The 24,787-nt window shown below is 46.8% G+C and overlaps 1 protein-coding gene across 9 annotated transcripts in view; it reads left to right on the forward strand.

Annotated features, from left to right (window-relative positions):
- SENP7 (SUMO specific peptidase 7) overlaps nt 1–24,787 on the forward strand; it is a 1,759,378-nt gene that overhangs the window by 1,086,011 nt on the left and 648,580 nt on the right. For all 9 annotated transcript variants that reach the window (XM_069637251.1, XM_069637256.1, XM_069637257.1 and 6 more), the window contains one exon: nt 8,065–8,198. In XM_069637251.1, coding sequence (XP_069493352.1) covers nt 8,065–8,198 — 134 coding nt within the window. The remainder of the gene's footprint in view (nt 1–8,064; nt 8,199–24,787) is intronic.

Below are 24,787 nucleotides of genomic sequence, written 5' to 3' on the forward strand. Positions count from 1 at the left end.
GCTCTTCTTGCCGAGGGTGAGAAGTCGAGAAAAATCTGGACTTTATCCCTGTCATATTGGATGTCGCCCTTTTCCGTGGCCAATTTAAGGATTGCGTCGCGATCTGTAAAGTTCAGGAGTTTCGCAATGATAGTGCGTGGCGGTGCTCCAGGAATCGGGCGAGTAGCTGGGATTCTGTGTGCCCGCTCAACGCCGAAAATCTTGGAGAGTGCTGTGGTTCCGAAAAGGTCCCTGCACAGTTGTTCAACGAATTACTCTACTTTTGACGTAGCCTGTTGTTCTCTTATGCCCACCAGGCGGATATTGCTGCAGCGGGCCCGACCCTCCAAATCTTCATTTTTGGCCAGCACCTCCTTCATCTGTCGTTCTAGCGCCCCTACTTTGGTGGTTAGTGTGGATGTGTTGTCGTCTAGATCAGAGAACCTTTGTTCTACTGTGTCTAAACATTCTCTGTGCTTGTCTGACCTATGTTGTAGTAGGTATACTTTGGACGAGAGAGTGTCTAGTTTGGCGTCGAGATTTCCTATCCTGGTTCTTGAGATCCATAAGGATTTCAACTATGCCGAAAGCTGGAGGTGGTATTTGGCTTTCTTCAAGGATTGAGTTGGAGTGCTGGGCTGCTGGTTGGCCCTCTTGCCTAGGTGTCTTAACTATTGCTCCGGTTTCGAATGTCAGCTTTCTCTGTGCCTTATCTGATTTACCCATGATGTGTGCTGGGATGTTTGAGGTTCTTTGAGCGTGAAGTGTGAGGTTGGAGGGGCTTGGGCCGGTGGTTGTGGCTGGTGGCAGCTGTCGCTCCAGTGGGGCAGGAGTCGAAGCTAGGATTAGATTTGCATACCGCAGTAGGGTAGCGTTCCTGGTCCTGAGGGCCACTGTCTTGCGATTGTGTTGCTGGGTGGGCTGTCTCAATGTGTTGCCCAGTGCCCCTACAGCATCCGTTGAGGCCTTGGGCGAAGCGGCAGCAGCAGTGTGGTCTATCCCAGTGTGCGTGGTTGTACTCCGTTGGGAAGACTTCACTGGACGTTGCCGCCCTCTGGGTTGCAGCTACTAGATAGTATGGTGTTCTTCTGTTGTGCCGTGCCCTCTGTCCGTGTAAGTCTAGTGAGCCACCTCGACGCCCGGGCCCGGAGCAGGGCGTTATGAGCGTAATGTGCCAGGAATGGTTGCACAGAGTAGGGCTTGCGGTCCGGGCGCGGCAGCAACTGTGTTGGAGTGGCAGTCACACCTCCCGCCACACCCGGGGACGGGCCGGGCCAGCTCAAACTGCTAATCATCCGTGTTGGGAGAGGGCCTGAGGGGCAGACAGCTGTCCGTTGTGGCCGGGTTTTGCCGCTGTCTGTGGCGCTGAGGATCAGGGAGCTCCCCCTGCAATGGAGGCTGTTCCCCGCTGCTATGGGTGGCCCACCGGGCCCGCGGTGAGAGGGGCACCCGAGACAGCCCTGGGGTATGCCCACGGTTGTTATAGGTGCTGTGGTTGGGGTTCACCAAGCTTAATGTGGATTTTGCGGGGGTGCCTTTGTGGCACTGGGTCGTGGCCGTTAGTTGCTTGCGTGCCCGGTGGGGAGCCTGTTGGATATTGAGGGGCCGTGACTGTCGTGTAAAGCAGGGTGCTGTCATGTGGTCTGGAAGGAGCTCTCTGGCCGGTGTCTCTGAGCTGCAGGGGGGCGTGTGCGATGTTGCCCCTCGTATCCTTAGGTCTTCCCGTGGGGAGGGAAGGCCTCCACTGGATGGCTCGGGTCCCTGTCGTTTCTCCTCCCGCAGAGCCGCGGGCCCTGCTACTGTCTCCCGGTCTCTGGGAGGTGTCGGATTGCCGCGGCCCGCCTCTATGGGGCCAAGACACTGTGTCCAGTCCCCACGGGTAGGTCTCGGGAGCCGGCTGCGCCGCACCGCAGTGGGTGGGTGTTGCGCCCATCTCCGGTTATATGCTGATATCGGCACCCGCGGTGGAAGGAGAAGTCCCCTCCCCGCCTCTGGTCCCCGGAACCCCCGGACCCGCCAGGCACCAGCGGGCACTAAGGCCGAGTCTGGGGATGACTGCGCCGACGTGGCCCGGCCCCCCGAGCACCGCATTGTAGGCTTGCCGCGTCCTCGGCAGGGCACCCACTCGTTCACGGCAACGCCGGCTCTGTCGCCTTTCGTAGATGGTCGCTGTGATGCCCGTTTGCACACGATTTTGACAGGATTTTCGGGGCTCCGCACGGAGCTCTCTAGGAAGCCGCCATCTTGGTCGGCTCACCTAGCGCCCTCAGCAGAGCTCAATAGTTAATGGAATAGACTTACCTGTCTAAGGTTATCTCTGAAGCAATTATCTTCCGTCAGAAGTTTCACTCACAGCTGCAGCATCTTCAGTCAGTTGTCTTGGCTTGTAGTCGCAGCATCTTCAGTCAGAAGTTTCTTCCGCAGCCACTGCATCTCCGATGGTATTTTTCCTCAGTTTTCCGGAAACCTGCAGACAAGATAAGAGGTCTTTAAATTAACAATAAACAAATGTAATAGTTAAAGAAAACATTTACTTAGCATTTTACGTATCTGAAGGTTCTTCAAGTTTTCACCTCAGTTGTTTCTGCGCGCTTACCCGAAGGCTGCAGTTACTCCGTATAGGGGTACTTGGGTTTAAAAGACGTTTTCTCATCCTGAGTAACTCAGCAGCCATAATTCCTTTTTTCCTAAATTCAGAGAACCTGCAAAAGAAGGGGAAAAAAGAGCAAGTTATTAGAGAAATCTCTCCAGCGTAGGAATTAATCCATTCCCTAATAGATTACAGTATTTTCACCAGCTACTTAATCCAAGACTCATTCTTTACAAAAAAGTAAAGACATTTGTGACAAGAGACTACAGAATACTTCAACTACCCAAGTTACCATTGTTTCTTCACGACAACGCGCCCCTCTAGAAAAGCAGGATGGAGAGCTCCACACAAAATAAAACACAGGTGAGAAAGGAGGGATTAAAAGAGTACACCTTTCATGCAGTAGTATCTTAGTCAATAGATGTTGTAGTGTTCCATTATTGTATTTGTTGTTTAAACAGAAAGAGAGTCCAAAGAGTGTCAAGCACCAGGTCCACAGGGTGAGAAGGCATTACGCTCCCGGTAAGGGCTGCACTTCTACAAATAGGAAAATATAGGCTGTCAAACGATAGGAGATATGTTCCAGGGACAGACCCTTCAGACATTTGATGCCTGTTTACGAGAAGTGGGTTTGACAGGGAAAGACTATTTCAAATATAATCAACTAAAGCATTGGTTATCTACCCCAGCTATCAAAGAAGCAACCACGAGTCAGCCGGCACCATTTGAAAAATATATAACGACTCAGCTTCAAAGAGTCTTGTGTCAAATCTTTATAGATTTTTGAATGATCAGGGAGAACTGATTCAATGGAATTACATAAATGGGAGAAAACCCTGGGGGCAACGATCCCAAGGAAACAATGAGAATACCTACGGGGAGCCATCCCTAAATTAACTCATTTCGTCCAAGTAAGGGAAATGGGATTAAAATTCTCTTACAGTGGCATTACACACCGGAGAGGATTCATGCAATATACCCCCAGGCATCAGTTCACTTTTGGAGGGGCTGTACGGTAAAGGGGTACTGGGCATATATATGAAGGAAATGCCCAAGGCTACAACCCTTTTGGGAGGGGGTGGAAACGCAAATGCAGGGGAGGTTCCAGGGAGTGGATCTGACAGGAGAAAAGATCTTTATTTGCGGGATATGGGATCCAGGGTCGAAAACACTCACAAAAGTGCAAAAACCGGGGTTTATGATCCTATTAATAGCAGCATGGCTGATAATAGTGCTGTGGGGGAAACAACATTCACCACCTACCCCTCAAGACTGACTACAGAAAGTCTTGAACTTTGTATCAATGGAATGTACAACATATAAAATTCAGGGCGGACAGGAGAAATGTAAACAAGACTGTGGGGGTCAGCACTGAACTATCTGCAGAGTGATTACATGATGCAATGGTGCCCACACAAAATCAGGATACTGGACTTGTTGGGAATCTAAGTAACCCATGATTTCGGAAAGTTGGACTCTGCTTCTGGCGAGGGGAGATGGGTTAGAGGGATGGAAGTTGATTGCCTAAAACCTGTTTGTTTTTCTTCATTTGTTCTCATGATGTACATCAAGAAACCAATAAAAAAAATCATATGAAAATAAGGAAAGTGTTCAGCTTCTGTTACTCTATGTATTTTATTTAAAAAGGTTTAGGTATTTAGTTAGGGGTTACTGTTTAATGCCAGTTGAATCGCAACCTTTTCTGTGAAGAACCGTATACGGAAAGCATTGTGAATTTTGGAGTTTGTATCTTCTGAACGCGTGTCTCTCAAAAGAGGAACATGCGTGTGATGACAGAGATTAGTGTCTCAAACTTTATTTTTAAAAACTCAGTCAGGCGAGCGGGTCCGCTTGGCGTTTAGTAATTTTAACTGTGCGTATTTGTTTCTAGAGGAGTTTCCGGGCAGGAGACATGATAAATGTTTTCGGGCTCCTTTATTACTATGCGCGCATGAGCGGTGACGAAACCGCTATTGATAGTCTTTCAGCTTACTTGATCCTGCAAGTGTTCCAACGGAATGGACAATCAACCAGCGCGTGTGCATGAGAAGTTGACAAGCAGTGTTTTCACTCGTCTTGAGCTTCTCATGTTCTAGAAGCATTTTTCAAGTTCTTCAAAAGCAACCATCAAAAATGATCAACTTGTTGAGAACTATAAAACTTTCAATTTATTTTCATTCAGCAGGAATCGGCGTTAAGAAAACTCAAATTTAAAGAGTGCAGGCTTGGGTTTGATAGAGCACATTTTGAATTCAAGTCAATTTTAGTCATTGTTTTGTCATCTAAAGTTAAAAGAACTGTAAAGGCTATTGAAGAAGCTAAGATTGGGAGTAACTCTGTCCAGTGAAGTTTTCCTTCAATAACGCAGTGAACAATATTCAAGTCCTCCTCGCTCTTAGCAGAGGATCACAGGTGTATAAATGGTAACTTGGGATGAAGAAGGGGTGTTAGGAAATTTGAGAGATTGTAATCTGTTTTCTTGTTCTTTCTTCCCCTGCAGATTGGTGCCTTTGACAGAAGACCAGAATCAGAGTTCTTTTTTATTTTCTCCACTACCCGTTCCCCTGGGGAAGTTTGGATTTCAGCTGTTCTTTTAGTCAGTTGTTGACTGCACTTTTTGGGTGGGGTCTGTGGGATTCAGCAGCTTTCACGGACAAGAACCTGCAGGACCGGACAGCATGATGTCTTCCTGCATCCATCTGGTCCCCTTCTGCATTCTCCAAATGTGGCCTCTCCAGGAATTTATGGAAGCTAGGTGGCAGCAGGTCTCAGACAATTGGATGGACAAGATCGCCATTAATTGGGCATTCCTGCAAGCTCTACCGTGGTGGGCGGTGTGCCCTCATCTCACTCAAGGAGCCCCCTTTCGGATTCCTCCGTACCAGGCCATCATCACTATGGACGCCTTCCTGGAAGGTTAAGGATCCCACACAGGGCAATCGCATGCCAGAGGACTCTGGCTCCCAGAGGAGAAGGACTTGAACATCAGCATCCTAAGCTTAGGGCAGTGTTCTGGGCCCTCAAGTCCTTCCAGACTCTGCTACAGGGGAAGGTGGTGCAGACCTTCCTTCATGGGCAACACCACCACCATGTTCTGCATCGGAAACGGGGCGGGACATGCTCTCCCGCTCTATCCCTGGAGCCCAGTCTCTGTGGTGCTGGGCCATTTATCAGGACATGTTCCTCGTTCCCTTTCACCTGGCAGGCATCAAGAACACCATTGCAGACTCGCTCAGCAGGGTGCTGCACTCCTGCCACAAGTGGGGAACTTCCCCGATCAACCTCTTTGCGACACCGGCCAACTCCAACTACCTGAAGTTTGCCAGCTGGTGCCCTCAGCTGAGGAGTTTGGGGGTCGCTTCTCATTTCTTTGGGACAGGCTCTCCTTGTACGCCTTCCCTCCAATCCAGCTTCTGCTACGTTTTTTCAACACACTCAAACTTTACCATTGCAGGATGATCCTCAACCCACTCGCATGACCGGGACAGATCTGGTACGCTGATATCCTCCATCTATCAGTGGCTTTGTCCATCCAGCTTCCTCCACTTCCAGACCTCTCCAGAGGAAACTTAACATACTGCACCATGACCCAGCGCCGCTGAGCATCACAGCCTAGCTCTGCAGCACTAGAGTTTGGGCCCTATTCCCTGTAGCTGGAGTGCAAGATGATCCTGGCCAAGGCCAGTGTGTCTTCGATGTTGACGTGTTACGGCCATAAATGGAAGCGCTTCACAGTGTGGTGCAGGACTCAGAAGATCACACCTCTGCGGGTGACTCCTCTGCAGCTCTCCTGTAACTGCTTTCACTGGCTAAACCTGGGCTGGCTCACGTCTCTATCAAGTATCATCTGGCTGCCATTTCCCGGTACACCTGGACACCAGGCAAGCACTCCCTGTGGTCACATTGGCTCATCAAGGAGTTTCTCAAGGGCCTCTTCAGGACTTTACCACCGGTGAAGGCTCCTGTCTCGGCTTGGTAGCTCAACGTGGTTTTGACCAGGCTCATGGGGCCTCTGTTTGAACCAATGCATCAGGCCCTTCTGAAGTTTCTCTCGTGGAAGGCTGCTTTCCTGGTGGCCATCACCTCTGCCATCGGGGCGATCCTGGCCCTCTCCTGCAAAAAGCCTTGCTTGACTTTACACGCTACAAGGATAGTGCGGAAGACCCCCCACCCCCTCCTTTATGCTGATGGTTCCTTTGGAATTCCATCACAACGAGCCTTTGGATTTGCCAGTTTTCTTTTTCCAAACCCTTCTGCGCCTGCTGAAAGGCTGTCACATTCGCTGGACTTTGCTTGTGCCTTGAAGTTTTATGTGGCATGCAGGAAGGATTTTCAGAAGCCATCTCAGTTGTTCGTCAATTTTTGACCTGCGGGACATTGGAAGGACCCGTCTAAGGCTTCCGTTTCCAGGTGGCTCTCTGGCTGTATCATGCGCTGTCATTGTCTGGCCAACACACCTCTTCTAGGCATTCCAACAGCCCATTCCACCAGAGCCATCGCTGCAACAACATAGTTTCTTTCTGCAGTTCCCCTGCTTGACATCTGCAAGGCTGCTACGTGGAGGTCCACCCACACCTTCACAATATTCTACTGCGTTGACAGGGATTCCAGGGAGGAGTCCCAGGTCTGCCAATCGGTGCTATGCAATCTGTTTGCTTGAGGGGAGTCTGTTCCAGGAGTAAGTGCATTGCTTCTGTTGAGCTTTGCTGCGTTATCGTATTCATGAGCATGTGAATCCATGCCACACCCCATGCTTGAGAAGGAACCAGTTACCTATACCTTTTGTTCTCCAGCATGGGTCTGGCATGGATTTGCGTGCAAATCCTCCCTCCTTCTCCTCTGTGGCTCTTCTTGGTTCAGACTGCCACTGTATGCGCTCTACCAAATCGGAAGACGGCCAACAGGGGTGTAGCTTAGGAGGACGAGTGTCATTGGCTGGGTGCAGTATGACCAAAAGTGACAGAAAATGGTTATAGAGGAGACCAGCAGTTTTCACTCTAAAGCAAAACTATCTTCTTTTTACCGAGGATTCCCAGCCTGGCGACAGGGAATATTCGTGAGAATGTACATCCATGCCAGACCCATGCTGGTGGGCAAGAGTTACAGGTAAGTATATTGTTTCTTATTTGGCATTGAATTATATTTAAGCTGGTGTTGGTCAAGTGTATTTGTATGTTATTTAATTTGATATTATGTGATCTAATGATGTGAATATTTGTATACGTTTTTAAAATGTTCTATGTTGAGTAAAGAACATATTTAGATTAAGGATACTATTTGACTGTTTTTTTTTTACATGATTGTTTTGGAATACAAGTATATTATGAATTGTATAGCCCGAGTGCATGGCTTAGTGTGAGTAAATGTGGTCAATTCACATATATTTAGTGATTTAGGTTCTAAACAATATGCATATAATGTATCCCATGTTCAACCTTTGTGGTGTTTGGACTGTAGTTAAATCTAATGTTCTCCTTTACTTTTTGTTATGTTAGGAAACTATTGTAAACATCTACAAGCCGTCATATACTCTTTTACGGAAGTGTACCTTCAGTAACTATGCAGTTTCGCTCATTCCAAAGCCAGATGGAGAATGGAAAGAAATCAAAAGCAAGGGATCAGTTCAGAAGTACGTTTAAATGATGTACTGTTCCTTGAAAGATACATCCTTCTAGCGCATCATTTTCTTATAAAAAGTTGTTACTTATTTAGTTTGCTAGCTAATGCTTTACATGGCCGCACATATTTATTAATTTCGGCAAAGCTCATTGTTTTGAAGTTGCTGCATATGTTATTTGGAGCAAATCCTTTACAAATAAACCATGATGTATACTTTTGCCCATTTTTTACCAATTGTTTCTTTAAGTCAAAGTGATTTCTTTTGTATTGGGATTCATTTAAGGGAAGTATATCAGTGTATATCAGTATCTAGCTTCAAATTAGAAATCTATTCGGAGATTCACCCTTTGTCTGAGAGTACTGTTTAAGACCTCTTCCTCAATTGTTTTGCCTTCAGCATGATTCCTTTGTCTATTTGGCTTGCATCTTAGGCAGAATTTGACCACTAATCTTGAGACTGCAACCACATTATTGAATCGCAAAACGACCTATAATATCCCAAATATCAAATTAAGCAGTTGGTTTATATGTGACGAAAGATCCACAGAACACTCTTAAATATATGCTTCATATGATCTGCAAGGGGATCATGTGACAATTGAAAAGATTACTATTATTAAAATGAATGTAGACTGGTTATTTTTGTGAGTGCAGACATAGCTTTGAGATGCAGTGTAGTGCTGCACAACACTAGGTTAAAAGGAATACAAATAATGAGGCACAAATTACAGCATGGCCCTGGTAAATAAAATTAAGCAACAGGAGGCAGTAATTAAGGATTAAGGTGGGGTTGGTTGGCAGGTGTAAATGGTGTGTGATGGAGCCCCTTGTACAGGGTCTTCAGCTGCCCCTGAATTGCATGAGGGTAGGTACAAGTCTAAAGATAACTGGTATGTAGTCCCATAGCCTGTGTAGGAAGATGATGCCTGGTTCCCTTGTTTCTTTTAATATTACCTTTTTGCTGCTCTAATCTGGCCATGTCCTGGCTTCTTGTGGAGCTTTAGCCATCATAGACGGTGACCATGTTGGCTAGGTACAGGGGAGAAGGCAAATTAACTGATTTTGTAATGATTGGGACCCTGGCCTTGTCATGAAAGGAGGGTGGGCTGCAACACTACATCTCAGAGCCAGTCCTAAAGCTGAGGGAAAAGGGAGGAGAGGGCAGAGGAGTGAAATATCGAAGGGACAGAGACTTGGTGGGAAGGGTAAGAGGAGGAGTGAGACAGTGAGAGTAGAAGAGGAAAGCTGAGGACGGTTGTCAGTGAACAAGCCTGAATCCACCTGAACACTAACTACTGGATAGAATAAGGACAGATAGACGTGACGACCTGACATGCTCATCAGGATGTCTTACAAAACTTACATCCGCTCTCCATAACCAAAGGTAACCGAACATCTGCCCTACCACTAATACAAAAAGATAAAAAGCTAGTGGTAGCTGGTTTTCTGACCCCCAACCAAAGAGTTCTCAGTGTTTTCTCAGGCCCCACAACTACTGTTGTTGTGTAAATGTCTTTTAGTCTTGGAACTTCAAGTGGCAGCAATTCTGTTACCACGGTTTTACCACACTGCTGAACTACAGGTTTGGTGGAAAGGTTGAGGATTTTCTTCCTCCCAAAGGCTGGAGGAGAATCTGACAATTTACTGCCCAAAAACCGCCAGCAGAAATACTGCTTGTGGTAATTCCACCAAAATCCCCATGTAGTCCGCATGCACTCAAAAAAATAGACTTGCACCACCTACAGCCACTTGTAATCCTATGGTAAATTTGCTAGACCAAGTGGTGGTAACTCTAATTCAGTTTGGCAGTACTTCAGCAGTTTTACCGGTGGAATACCGCCAGACTTGTAATAAAGCCCTTTCTCTTTTCCGGGTGGTGTTTGGTCCGGGTACCCATCCAAATGTTCTGATTCTTTCTACCAGACAATCAGCCTGGTTAGGCAGTGCATACAGTTCAAACTCTAAATCTATCCAATGGCTCTGGATGTGTGCTACTCATCAAAGACAACACGCTCTAGTGGTCTGTGTTTGCCTGGATTTCTGTAACTGAAAATGTCTTTCGCCCAAGCTAAGGTTACCCTGTATCTTGCCACGTTTTGTTCATTTCTCTTTCTCACATTGTGAGATTTCTTACCCCCATAATGGGGTATCTTGTATGTTAGCCCGGTGTGGGCTATGTGGCTTCTTAACTTTTCTTCAGTTGTCGGTTTATTTTATCCCCTCGTGGGGTATCATGAGTCGCAGCCTGGCATGGGCTATGGGCTATGGGACTTCCCAGCCCTGCTATGGTTATCTGTTTTCTTACCTCCTGTGAGGTGTCTTGATTCTCAGCCTGGCGTGGGCTATGTTGTGGCCTCACTGCCTTCCAACTACTCCTCGATCCGTGCCCCTTAACTGCCTTTCAGCATCGTTCCTCGTGGGGGTTGCACCTCTGTTTTCGTTCCAGTCTTCGGGGTCGGGTCCCTTAAGTCGGTTGCTCTGGTCTTGGACTGACAGGACTTTGGTGTCGGATGGGGAGGATGCCTGCATGCTGCTTCCGACATGGGTTTGTTTTGTTTCTCCCTGGTGGGAGAAAACGGGGCTCCCCGCCTGTTAGGGAGAATTCTATCTTTAGGATGAATTTCCTAACCTAGTGAGCTCCCCAGCAGCTTTGCTGGATTTCTGGAGTTTGTTTTTTTCCTCCTGCCAAGAGTGAGACTCTTTTTCTCCCACTCTTGGACATGATTTATGGTATTCCTTTGACTGGTAATGTGTTTTATGGGCTATGGGGTCCTTTGCTCCATAGGGTCTCATGTGTTTTTACTATGTGTGTTACACAGCACCCTCCGTGCAGTAACACAGGGGTGTCTTAGTGACACCCCACCATAGACTCCATACTCTAGGACTGACTACTGTCTCCCAGGGCATGTAAAGTCACCATTGGCTTTACTAGTCCCAAATTATTAACAGAAACCAGTACAAACCATCATATTGTGGACGTACTGGTCGGGGCAATTCGATTGCCCTGGGGTCTGTTAGTCGAGGGGGCACGTCTCCGTCCCCCCTGATCGAGTTTTGGCTGGTGGCAGTGGAAACTACTTTTTATATTCGACCGCAAATATTTCCCTAGGGGATTTTCCCATTGTTCGAGGCTACCAACTTTAATTATTTAATTCTCATAGCTTCGAACATACCGCCGGTTTATTTAATTGATATTAATTCTCTGGTTGGTATTTTTTGCCAAGACTCCATTCTAAAATGGCGTTTGTGTTCTCTTCTGTGACTCCAACCCAAGTCGAGCCCTTTGTTCCACTTGTTTGGCGGGCTTCTCCACAGAAGCCTCCAAAAGTGGTGCCACTCTGTCTGGGTACCACAGGGGGCGTGGAAGGGGGTTTAGGCACCCTGGACTGAGTTACCTTGGTAACTCAAGTCGCACTCTTGTGTGATTGGCCCAAGTGGTGATCCGGCCGGCTCACCACTTAGCATGTTTGATTGACAGCTAGGCTGAGTGAATGGGGGTATGCTGCATAAAAGCAGGGCTTTGGGGACTGGAACTTCAGAAGTCGCCACAGGACCTGAGAATCCGACGAGGGAGAAGCTGAGCCGACCTACCACGACGACACCACCGGTGGAGCCCTGCGGAACCGACTCACCACTTCCCGACGACAGAGATGATCTCCGGGCTGGAGAGGCTTCTTCCCCTGACTGGTGGGCCCAACCAGTTTACCTTTCTTCCTTCGCACCCCAGACCGGTTTGTGGTCGAACTGCCCGTGCCAAGCACCCCGGCGGCTGGATAGCCACTCACCACTGAACCGCGAATCAAGGGACCACTCCTTGTACCTGAGAAACTCTGCAGCTGGTTTCTTCCCTGGCAGTGCAACAGACTCCTGTCTTCCTCCACGACGAGATCCTCTCCTTTCCCGGACGAAGTACCGACTTGCATCCGCTGCCAGGAACAACTGCCCCAGCTGGAGTGTTTTCACCACTTTAAGGTACCGTGTCCGCCAGGCCTCCCTTTCTAAAGATTGCTACAAGGTAATAATAACTCCTTAACCTTCTGGACTGGGCTGGCCGCCTTGACCCCCTAACTGGTCCCTTTCTTTGGTCCATCTCCTTTTTGAACCATTACAAGACTTTTGTGCACTGCAACCGTGTGACCTTGGACACATTTCGTTTCGATCCTCTTAAAGCGGATCCGGCCTACTTCCTCTCTTGTTATGTTCTTGTAAAAGTGTTAGGATCTGTTTCAATTTGTTCTCTGCTTTTCTCTCCCTTTTTAAAACAAACTATTAGAGTGCCATCTACGTTAAGAGCTCACCACTGTCTGAAAATAAGTGGGGCATTACTTAAGACTTGTCTAATATCCTTTTAAGGGAGTGTATATATTTTAGTGACCGTGTTTTTGAATTGCTTACTATTAGTGCCTGTGTGTTTTTCTAGATGTGGTTTTAAATAAATAATTATATCTCTTTTACACCAAGCCCTGGTCAGTGTTTACTTGTTCTATTGTGTGCTCTTGACCTATTGTGAATACTCTGTATACTGCCTAACTCTTCTTGAGGGAAGTCTGACTGCTCAGCCACAGCTACCAAGTGAATCTGTGTGGTACAGACCTCTACCAAGTGGGTTTACACCTGTAGTCTTAAATCTTTTGCAGTGGTCCCAGAGGGAACTGCACAGGTTTCTGCCCAACACCGCCTTCCGGAAAGTGGCAGCGTTCACCTGACTTCTCTGTTCTTCCACCCACCACGCTGTCTGCATGGTTCTGCCTCCAGGCTCCTCCTGAGAGGGAGACGTTCCCTCCAGTGCGCGGCGGCACGGTCCTGCTATTGTCGCCGTCTGGCTCTCTACTTGTGTGTCTGGGTCCCGTGACCTTTGTTGTTCCTCCCTGGAACGAGATGGGATAATCCATTGTTTTCTATTCTTGTGCAAGGACAGCAACAAATGCAGGTAGAAAACCAATCCTTCCACTTTTGTTGGACCTTGTACTTTACTGCCCTGCTCAGTTCCCCTATAACCAACAAATACTCGGGATTCTGTGTTAAAGGGAGGTGGAGTAAAGCCCTTGTTTGGGGATGTCTTGCCCCATAAAGGGGAGGGGGAGTTGCCCCCAGTGGGATCCTGCTTGTCCTGTCCTCTAGGAGGGTGTTGAGCTTAGCAGGGTCACCTCCCTAATAACAAAGGTGGTGACTCCCACTTGGGAAAAAGTGAAGAATTATGTGGATTTGTCACACTACCTGGATGTTTCTTGACCAAACCTGGCTGTGTGACAGGTATAGTCCACAAAATAGAAACACTGCAGCAGAGTCACATCTGTACTGACTCACAGAAATCAGAAAATAAGTTATTAAAGAAGACATAAGGAAGACCTGGGGGTTATGGAAAGATCTCATAGTGAATGGTTATCCCCGTAGTCCTGGTGCCCAAGCCGGTTCAGACTTGGATATTTTGTATAGATTTTCAGTGCCTAAATGAGATCTTTCGTTTTTACGCATATCTGATGTCTAGAATCGATTAACTGGTCGAGAAATTGGGTCACGCCAAGTATATCTCAACCCTCAATCTGACAAAAGCATATTACCAAGCACCACCTTGATGAGGAGGCCAAGGGCCTTCTTGAGAAATTGGCGATCTCACAACTCACCCTCCACACTGAATCTGTTCGTTGTCTTCATGACCATCGGTCTGGCTTTAGAGCATCCAGAGGCACGGAAATTGCTCTCCTGAACACCCGTGAAGATCTGCTCTCAAATCCTGACGCAAACTCTCCTTCTGTCCTCATTCTTCTCAATCTCCCTTCTACCTTTGACACAGTAAACCACAACATCCTAATCTCCTGTCTCTGTGATACCCTTGGGCACAGATTGGGCCCTGGCGTGGCTTGCCTCCTTTCTCTCTGACTGTCCTTCCCAGGTGTAACTTGGGCCCTTTCTCTGCTCTATCACTCTCCCTACTTGTGGTTACCCCCATGGATCTAACCTATACCCATGGTTCTTCAATGTCTACATGGCCCCTCTTGCTCACAGGATCTCTACCTTCACCTCTAACTTTCAGTGGTATGCGGATGACACACAGCTCTCTTTCAGGCTACCCTCAGCCTCGCCCTCGCTCATCACTGACCGTCTTTGGTGTGCTGCTAATGATCTCTGCCTCATTGCCAGTACGACAGAGATCATCCTCATTGGGATCCCTTCTCCCGCTTTCCCAATTTCTCACTGGCTGGCCTCCCTTGGCCCTGCGCCTCTGCCTACTAGTCAGGCAATAAATCTGGGGGTCATCTTCCACTCCACTCTCTCCTTCTCTTCTCATATCTCGGACATCGCCATAAAGTTTCACTGGGCTAGACTACTGCAACAGCCTCTTTCTCAATCTTCCTACTTCTACTCTCCGTCCGCTACAACTCATCCAGAACAGAACCGCAAGACTTATCCTTGGCCTCAAGCCCTGGGGCCGTATCTTTCCAACACTGAAATCCCTTTAGTGGCTTTCCGTGGCAACTAGGATCAAGTTCAAGACCCTCTGCATAGTCCACAAGGCTTTCTGGGGCCTGCTCTATCTTCGATGCTCTCTTTCTAAATACTCTCCTTCTAGAGTCCTCCACTCGTCTTCCTCCAACTCTTTGTGGATGAGCTGTTTTTCTAAGCAGAGGTTTGGAGGTAGTCTTTATCCTCTGTAGGTGCCTCCCTCTGGAACAGCCTCTCTCTGCCGGGAGCTCCTTAAGTTATGGAAACTCCTCAAGACCTTCCTCTTCCCTTCGTCCTTCTCTCTCTCCATCCCCTGCTAACCTCCTCTCTTTTTCTCTCCTGCCTCACTCCTCCTTCCCTTCCTAACTCTGTTCAGTTTTTACTGACTGGTTGCCAGGTTCACCTTCAGAGCCTCACAGGTCCCAGGCTCCCCCACCAGTCTTTGCACTTGCCTCCGGGCATCTGCACTATGTTCAGACTACTGCACTTGCAGCATTCGCTCCAGGAGAGGTGTAACCTCTCGGCACTTAACCCAGGGCCCTGCTGGACTTGATGTACTTACCCCTCCCACGTCTGTCTGTACACTTGCATAACCCGAATTTACTAGGACTAATAAGTTCTGTCTTGTCCCCTCTTTTGTCTTGCCTTCCTAGTTTGGTTGCACCTGAAACACTTCATGCACTTGCACTAGGAGAAATGCCGTCAAGCCTAGTATGCTAGTTACTTTTTGTTAGATCATTTGGAAACTTCAAGGCCTAAAAATGACTACTGTATTCCCTTGCTCCCTTCCCACATTGAAGAACTGTACAAATAAACATTAAAGGGCAAACCAGCTTTCTCTATTCCAGAGCCATATACCAGTTTAAGGTACTACCCTTTGGGATGCATGGTGTGCCCACCACATTCCAAAGGCTTATGGACCAAAGCCTGGCCCCCAGCCAAGACTTCGTAGGTGGCCTATCTAGATGACAATGTGATTCATAGTTTGACTTGGGATGAACATCTGCAACATCTGACATCCGTTTCATATCAACTAGGGAAAGCTCATCTGACTGTTATCCCCAACAAATTCCCCCAAGCCTGGATCACTGTGAAATATTTTGGATTCCCGATGGGGAAACTGCAAGGTCTTGCCTCAGATGGCTGAGGTAAAAGCGGAACAACATGTTGCCAGACCAGTCACCAGGAAGGACTCCATAAAATACATCAGTCGTAAACCACAGCCAAGGTAGTTCAACTAATGAATAATCAAGATGCAGGCATTGGCATCAAATGGTCGCTTTATAGCCTATCCTATTTGAGCAGGCGTAAATTTGATCACCCTCCCCCTGGTCTGGATGGCCCGAAAAAAGGAAAATCGAAGAGTGCTCAGATGGTTCTTGGCATTAGTCATTCTCATTTTTGGTTGAACATCAAGTCCGAGTCAAGTAGGCAAATATAGACTTTCTGTCTAGACATCACCAGGTACATATTCTATGGGGACAGGGGGAAGAAGAAGAGTGCATTGAAGAAAAGGTAGATGTATGTGATGAGGCCAATACCCAAGTATATCTCTTTATTAAGCAAGAGTAAGACAAAACATGGTTTGAGAAATAAAGTGAAGTGTTCAAACATAATTGATTTAGAAGTCCATGCCTGTGTCAATAACGGAAACTTAAGGTGCACTTCACCTATGAAGAAAAAAGGTGACAGTACTAAAATCCCTAAAGTAACCTTGCCTGTCGCAACTAATCCTTGGACTTCAAAGAACGTCTTGAATCAAAAGTTCCTCAAAGTGAGTTGACAGAATAGCCATATCAAATGGTGCAATGAGGAAAATGAACTTAAAGTCCTTCCCTTTGGTGAAAAGTGGTGAGGGTAAAATATCTGACTTAAGTCCAGCAATTCAAAGAGGTTTTCTCTCAGGGTCCCGTCAGGTAGATGACCAACAAGGCCGCTTACGTGAAGAACTCAAACTGGGGCTTGTAGTTGCTTTCCAGGTGCAGGGCCTCCTAGGTAAGGGATCAGCTGGGTCCTGCACTTTGGTTCTTTATCCCAGTCCTCTGGGTGATTCATCCCTCTCTCTTGGTCGTTTGGTGCAATGCCCAAACCACCTGTTATTTGGTTTTCATTTGCTCTTCGTTCCCCAGCCTTTAGTTTCTACCTTTCTTCCGCTTCCAGGGATCTTTTTTGTCCAAACTCATGTTGGGCTCCGTTCGCCTTCTTTCTATATTTGACCTTACCCCAGTCTTCTCGGTCTTCTGTCTCTTACCACCTCTGTCTCTGTCTCTGTCTCTCTCTCTCTCTCTCCCCCCCCGCTCTATCCCCATCTCTCTCTTCCCCCCTCCCTCTCCCCCTCTCTGTCTCCCCACCCCCCTCTCTCTCTGTCTCTCCATCTCTCTCCCCTAGATTTGTGCCCCAATTCTGTCCTGGTCCTTCTACCAGGCTCATAGCCAAGTTCTGCTTTAGTCTCTTCTCAGGCGGGTCAGCTCTTCCACCTTTTTGGTTTAGGTGGTGCTGCAGGGGTACTCTCCTTCTTCCCCCTGGGTCAATCACGTGTCTCAAAGCTCTTCATGCAGCTTCCAGGCAGGCTGTGCTCCAGGGTAGTCCAGGCTCCTTCCCCAGGCAGCAACTCCTCCTTTAGGATACAGCTCATCTTCATGTTCCAGTTTCTGGAGAGCGGATAGACACTGTACTGCGAACCTCTCCTTGACCGAGCAAGTTCAGAGCGAGCCATGGAACCGTCTGTTCATGCTGTTTTGTAGTAATTCCTCAAAGTTCCGGGCAAGAGTCTCAAGTGAGGGGGGCCCCCTGCTGTTACAACCAAGGAAGGAAGGGTCCTAGTTTAAAAGGTCACCCGAATCGGGCACCGGCATGGGCTTTTCCCTGCTGTTCTCCAGCTGGTGCCCACTAGATGAATGCAGAGTTTTCATTCTTTGCATTCTGGTAGTGGTATTTTTAATGTTTTCATTGTAGGTTCGGTACTAAAAGTCCCATAATGCAGAAAATAAAATAGGACTGGGTGGACTGCACCCACCTGAAATGGGTCTGGTTGAGAGCAATGCCTACAGCCTGTCCTGGCTTTTTTAGTTCGCGAACACTTTGCATTCCTGGACTAATAGTCCCACACTCAGAAATAATAAAGCAAACCACATGCTCCTAAATCGGAAGGCTTGTTTCCTTGAACATTAGGACTGTCAGGAAGTGCTAAACATGACTCAAGGGTTTGTCACAGCTATTCCCAAATACCATTGCCGTGGCAGATACTATCCATGTGTCATATAGGCCAAAATCACTGTTAAACATGGATGCAAAGATCTTATGCAGGTGTTTTAGCAGAGGTTGGATCAGGTCCTCCCTTAACTAATCCACAATGACCATTTGGGATTCATCAGGAGCAGGCAGGGTGTGGACAACATCTGCAAGACTCTGAACCTAATAGCTTATTGTCGGTTGATCGCTGCCCTATACACAAGGGCTAAAGTTGTAGTGAATGGACTGATGTCCAGAGTTTCACCTATCCCGGTGATACATGCCAGGGATGTCCCACTATCGCCCCTCATTTTTGCTATAACATTGGAGCCTTTGGCAGCATCCATCCACGCCAACGTACAGATCCAGGGGATCCAAATAGGGCCGACGGAATTCAAGCTAGCCTTATATGCGGATGTTGTTGTGGCATACATCACGCACCCGGGCACGTAAATCCCTGCTTTCCTTGAGGCTATAACATAGCTCTCAACCATTTGTGTCTCAAAGGCGGGTGAAAACACCCGATTTTATTTTTGGCGGGTGAGAGGCCCATTGAAATTAATGGGCATGCAGGAGGCTTGGCAGGCGAGTCAGAGGTTTAGAAGGCGGGTGACACCCGCCAAAAGCGTGTGAGTTGAGAGCTATGGCTATAACATCATATGGAGCCCTCTGTGGGTTCAAAGTTAATCTTACAAAGACAATAGCGCTGCCACTAACAAACTTGTCCCCCCACATGGTGGAGACGCTCGAGGTGCAGGGCTTAAAGATACAGACTGCCTGCATAAAATACACCTCAGGCTATTTATCGCGCCAAGACATGATGAAATGTTTGTGGCCAACTACCCCGCGTTATGGGAAAGCGTAAAACAAGATCTGAATAAATGGTCAAAGTTGACACTTCCTTGGCAGCCCGTTGTACGACAATAGCAATTGGCACCAGGACCAGGTCGGACGTTGCGGACATTGCTCTCAAGTGCCTGTCAGCTCTTCTACCTCTGTCTCCATCCTCGTGGTTTTCATCTTAGGCACAAGACACAAATAGGTGAGAATTGTGCTTTTCTAAAAACGAAGCTTCGTCTGAAGCAGAAGCGGCTTTCCCTACCTGGCATTGCGAGGTTCCTGAAGGAGGCGGGGCCGCGGCGCACTCGTGACCTCGATCACGTGACTCTGGGCAGCCTCATAGGACAGAGGCTTACCACCCTTGCGGCGTTAAGCCCGATAGGGGTAAAGGGCATCGGCTGTTGTGCGGCTGTTTGGCGCTGAGGCGCCTACTCATACATGCTGCGCATTAAGGAATAGAGCCACCCTGACTAACCCTACCATCAGGCTACTACCCCATAACAGACACTTATAGTTCCGGCCAGGAGCTGCGAGCGAAAGGGGCTCCCTGCCGAAAACAATCCGCTGCAGACCCGCAGTCAAACCAAAATGGAGCCAGAGGTACGTCCTAAAATAACCTCAAAAGACGTCCAGGTAAAAAATACATCTAACTCAGGAGTAAAACTAACTCCGGAAAAGAAGAGGAGGAGCAAGAATGATTCGGCTCCGATGGTGTCTCCATCTATCTTACAACTTTTGCAAACACCTTATTCAACCACCAAAATACCTATAACTTCGGCTAAGACGAACACGCTAGCCCTATCGCAAGAGGGTGAAAAGATCCCCAAAACCGGCATTTCGATCACACCGGATTCACAAGGAAAACTGGGGGAGCTTTCTGTGCTCGCACAGTCTATGGCGCCATTTAGGATGGCTGGGGACTTGAGACCAGAGGAACAGTGCATCATGGCGCGAGCTCGCTTACCGGAGCACAGGCCTGCCCCTAGTACTGTCCCCGCTCCAGGGCAGGTCCCCAGACCTCAAGAGGAGCTCGACTCTTCTGAAGCAAGAAACTCCAATGTTGATAACAATGCCCCATATGGGAGAGAGGCAATACCTAATGAAGGAATCAAAACAGTGAGAATGAACAAACCTGAAATAACTAAAACGCCCATACAGCAAAAACATACTGAAGCCAAAATACAAAGCCTCGTGGAGGAAGGCAAAACGGCGAATAACTTGCTAACTGAAAGATTAAAAAATAACCTCATCCCGAATGCGATATCGATTAAAGCAATGATTCATGATATTAGCGAGAATTCCAAGCAAACCCTGTCTTATAAACCAGCTAGACTTTCTAAAGACGCAAGAGAGAGTGAGATTGTTGCAGTCCCGGACAAAGACTCAGAATCGGATGAAGATGCCCTGGAGAGTGACACCCTTATAGAGGTATACCCAGAAGATTCAGAAGACTCTAATAAAGAAACAGACGGCGAACAACTGAAAACCGGCTCTGGTGTTAAAAGGAAAAAAAGAGGCAAACTAAATATTCTGGTTAAAAACAGGCCTCAAGGAGGGAAAAATCCACAAACTCAAGAACAAAAAACACCATGCAAAGTGAACAAAAAATAAAAAAATTAAATAAAAAAGGACTGCCAAACCCTCTGCTATCTCGACCATTAAAAGATTTCTTTACACAGCAGCATAAAAGAAAACAGAGCATTGACACCGAAGTGTCTGACGCAGAGATGTTGGGAATAGCAACCCAAACCGAGCCCGCACAAAAACAGAGAAGAACAGAACCGTCTAAAATGGAAAGAGACAAACAACCTCAAACAAATGGTCTTGTGCAGGAAAAAGCCTCGCTACTTACCAACGATGGACGGTTGTATATTGAAAAAACAAAAGGCCTTGAGATCCCCTCCCCGGATGCTCCGAGCAGTCATAATCTTCTGGGTACCAGGACTGATATTTCCCAGATCCAAAGCATGCTAAATGGACCCCCACAAACTATACAGGAGATCCTCGTTTCAGACAATGACCAGGAAGAAGAGGAGCCAAGAGTGGCTAAGTCAAATTGGGAACCAACCCGACCAATTTTGAATCACCATGACAAAGATGATCGTCTAGCATGGACAAAGCCCCATCTGCCGAGCAGATTATCCTCTGTTCCATCCTTATCCTCGACGAAATTTAGATCATCGACAATCCCGATAGACATAGACAGAACTCCAAGAAAATTAGGAGAAGGAACAGATTCCAATTCATCTACATTCCTGAGAAAACCGGACAAAACTCTAGCCTCCCCGAAAAAGAGACGACTTAGTGAAATTGCAGCAGCGCTACAAAACAAATCTCCCAATAAGAAACCGGAAATGATTGCCATAATGTCGGCTATGACTATTGTTTTGGCCCCCTTCTGCAAGCTATATGAAACCATCAAAGACAATGTCCAAGACAATACAGCAATCCTCTCCAATTTAATGGCGAAACTGGTCCAGATGGACTCTACCAGATCAACTAATGCGGAAAAATCGTTCAACCAGAAATTGAAATATGAAAGGAAAATTGAAGTATTGGAAAAAAAAACAAGAACATGGAAAAACCAACAGATGATGTACAGAAACTGCCAAATCAGAAAACAGTGTGGGAAACTAAAATAGAAACACTGGGAAAAAAAGATCGAGAGCTTGGAATCCTTGAATAAAAGGTCCACAACAAAATCAATGGCCATCGAAAACGGTAGACAGGAATCCACGACTCAGGTAAATGAAAAAAACAAAACCGTGCTATGTCTGATGCACGATAATCTAGAAGGAAGCCCCTTGGTCATAGCACAAAAAACGCAATACCCGATAATTGACATGATAGAAAAGAAAACTAATCTAAAGAAGGTTTCCAAAACATCTGCCGAACATGTTAAGAGGGGAGGTGGCACGGGCAAATCAGTACGTAACGAAAATATCAGTACTAAACCGGAGAAACCTGGACTCCTAAGATCGCCAAGAACAACAGAAGAATTTCTAGGAAGCTCCGACCTAATGAATATGTCAACGCACTCAGAAACAGGGCAACTGGACTTAAGTGAAGCTATCACAGAAGTGAGGGAGATAAAATCCCAGGATCAAGCGGAAATGCCCTCAGTGAAGTCTAAAAGGTACAGCGATGGATCAAGCCAAAATGACAATGTGGCTGCAAATTTGCCAGCCACACAGGCACCAACCGCCCAGACAATCGCGCAAGATAGGAAGAGGCGGACGTATGAGTCTACCATAAGAAGAACTCCTCCCAATCCACGATCTTCGCGTGAAAGAGGAGACGCTTCAAGGAGCCCACGAAAACACCACCCAGGAAAAAGTAATTTGGAAAGTCGAAGATCCCAATGAAGAAATTCGAGTCTTCAAGCTGGAACAAAAGAAAGTGGAGAAAAATTTCTTCATTTTAAATAGACCAACAATACTCAAAATAACAAAGACAATGAAAACCTTGAGAAAGATCAGAACAGATGACTTGGTGCTTGTAGAACCGTATCATAGAGAAAAAAAGGCAAAAGCATTTCTTCACCTGAAAACAGACGTCATCAAATACATTGAAAAAGCAGTCCATGATGAATTCGACCAATTAGGCTTCTCCCTGATGGAATACAAAAGGAACACGAGGACCCAACCCTCCGAATACGGAAAGACAGAAACATCAAAACGTCAATATCATTATAGATCTAGAACAGAGGATCTATACCATCAATCCCGAGGTTATAAGACCCATGAAAGGCAGGAGACATTCAGACGCCTTGCCCATCAAGGTCGAGGAGATAAAGACCCCGTTGATAGATTGGACAACGCGTACACAAATCAAAAACGCAATCAACGTACCAATGTCCTGCCCGATGGGACAGGGAACCACACAAGAAACAACAAAGAAGAACAGATGGGCTACAGGTCTCGCACCGGATCTCATCGTGAACGCACAGAGATCTTAATGAATAGACGCGACAGGCATCAGGAACAAACGAAAGATATAAGTCAACCGAAAGGTCCCTGGAAATGGCTTATGTCAAACTGGTCGAAAAAAGATGACAAATGGCAACGACCAGGGTTAGCTTGCCGCAAGGATTCCATCTCTAACACCATTGATAAAAGCAGCAAGCTACCCGACAAGAAATCCTACACCCTGGCCTCATGGAACACGAGAGACCATAGTCACCTCACTATACCAGGAGATGTCGATCTCGGCTCATATGACATTCTATGCCTGCAAGAGACCTGGCTCGTTCACCAACCAGTTCTGGATGGTTTTACTGTCCTGCTCTCCCCTGCAGTCAAAGGCCTACTAGGCAGACCATCATCAGGTCTGCTTACTGCAATAAAAACAGGCACCGGACTGACTGAACCGAAAAAATGGAAACAGGCCTATGAAATGCTAGTCATCGTAACTTCGCAAATTCAGGAAAACGCAATAATGAAAAATGGCTTCCAGAACACAGTGGCTATACTTAATTGTTACTGGAACCCCCAGCGAATGTCGACCAAAACCTTCTGTGATAACATCTCGGAAACCATTGACCAGCTGTACACGGAATTTGAAAAAATTGAACTTATCATATGCGGCGACCTAAATGCTAAGTGCACTGAGCCGCTCGGTGAAAACAAAGGTTGCTGCCCACAGTGGGGAGGTGTAGAGTCCTCCATCAAAAGAGGAAAAGCCTGGAAGGAAGTAATCTGCAAAAGAAATCTGCAAAATGTTGCATCATTATACCCTAATCAAACGAACAGCCCAACATGGGAAAGCTACGGGTCCAAAGCAACTTTGGACTATATTTTCATCTCCAATGGTCTTACTCTCGGACTGTCGAGCTTTAGGGTCCAAAACACGACCCACAGCGACCACAATCTACTCAGTTGCACTTGGCATACTTCTACCATGATATCAAAAACGTACGACTGGAAGCTTGAGATAAATTTACAACAAACTCGGCTAAGGTTAACCGAAGAAGACATTGGAAAAATTTCCCAAGCCTGGGAAAAGAGAACAAGAGATGATATGAAGAACGAAAGGAAAGAAAGACCAAACTACCTGCCTCTACTCCTAACCTTCCAGGTGAAGGCCGCCAGGAATTCGAAGAAGCCCCTGGAAACCAAACATACGTACGACAAGATGGTGGTGGAAAAAAGTAAAGCTGGGCGTCGTCTCCTGAGAATTGCTAAGAAATCAAACAGTGAGCCTGATTGGGAAACCTGGCGCATGGAAATTAAAACCTACAAGAATTGGCGAAAACAATATCAAGCCATACAATATCAAAATGACGCCGAAGCTGTGGTGCAAAATCTACAAACTAAAAAATCAAGCGAATTCTGGAAGCTAATCAAGGAGACAAATGGTACCCAGCTGGCTTCTATGTCCAATGCAGTAGCTGAAGAAACATGGGTTCAACATTTCACTGAAGAATTTCTGGGTCCCACCATCGATCCTCAATTGTCGAAGCAGAATCCGCTATCAGTGTGGGTGGATCTGTCCAATACTACGGACATCGAAGCAGCCATACGAAACTTGAAAAGATCAAGAGCACCAGGTCCCGATGGACTAACCAATACAGATTTAAAAATGTATCCCGAAAAGTAGGCAAAAACAACAAGTAAAATCTTCTTGGAATGTGGCAGAACGAATATGATCCCCGAATCATGGCAAAAAGCGGTGATTGTCCCAATTTATAAAAAGGGACCGAGACAAGAACCTATGAGCTACAGACCCATTGCTCTTCTGGACATTCTTGGCATATTCTATTCAGCCAGTCTTCTGGTGCACTTTCGAACATGGTTAAAAGACAGCCCAGCGAAAGACCTACTTCAAACAGGTTTTCAAAAAAACGGCTGTACTACCATCAATCTCATAATCCTAAACATCTTGAAGGCTAAAGTCAAAGAGGGGGGGCCAAAGGTCTATCTAGCCTTTGTTGATCTCTCAAAGGCGTTCAATAAAATCGATAGACAAAGGCTATGGAGAAAGTTGCAAGTTTGGAAATGCCCCATTAAAATACTGGAACCCATAAAAGCACTCCATGCAAACGCAAAGATCAGAATTAAACTCGACCACCAAGGAGCGCTTTCC

This window comes from Ambystoma mexicanum, chromosome 7p (genome assembly GCF_040938575.1).
Source record: "Ambystoma mexicanum isolate Mex_15411 chromosome 7p, UKY_AmexF1_1, whole genome shotgun sequence".
Classification (NCBI taxonomy): domain Eukaryota; kingdom Metazoa; phylum Chordata; class Amphibia; order Caudata; family Ambystomatidae; genus Ambystoma; species Ambystoma mexicanum.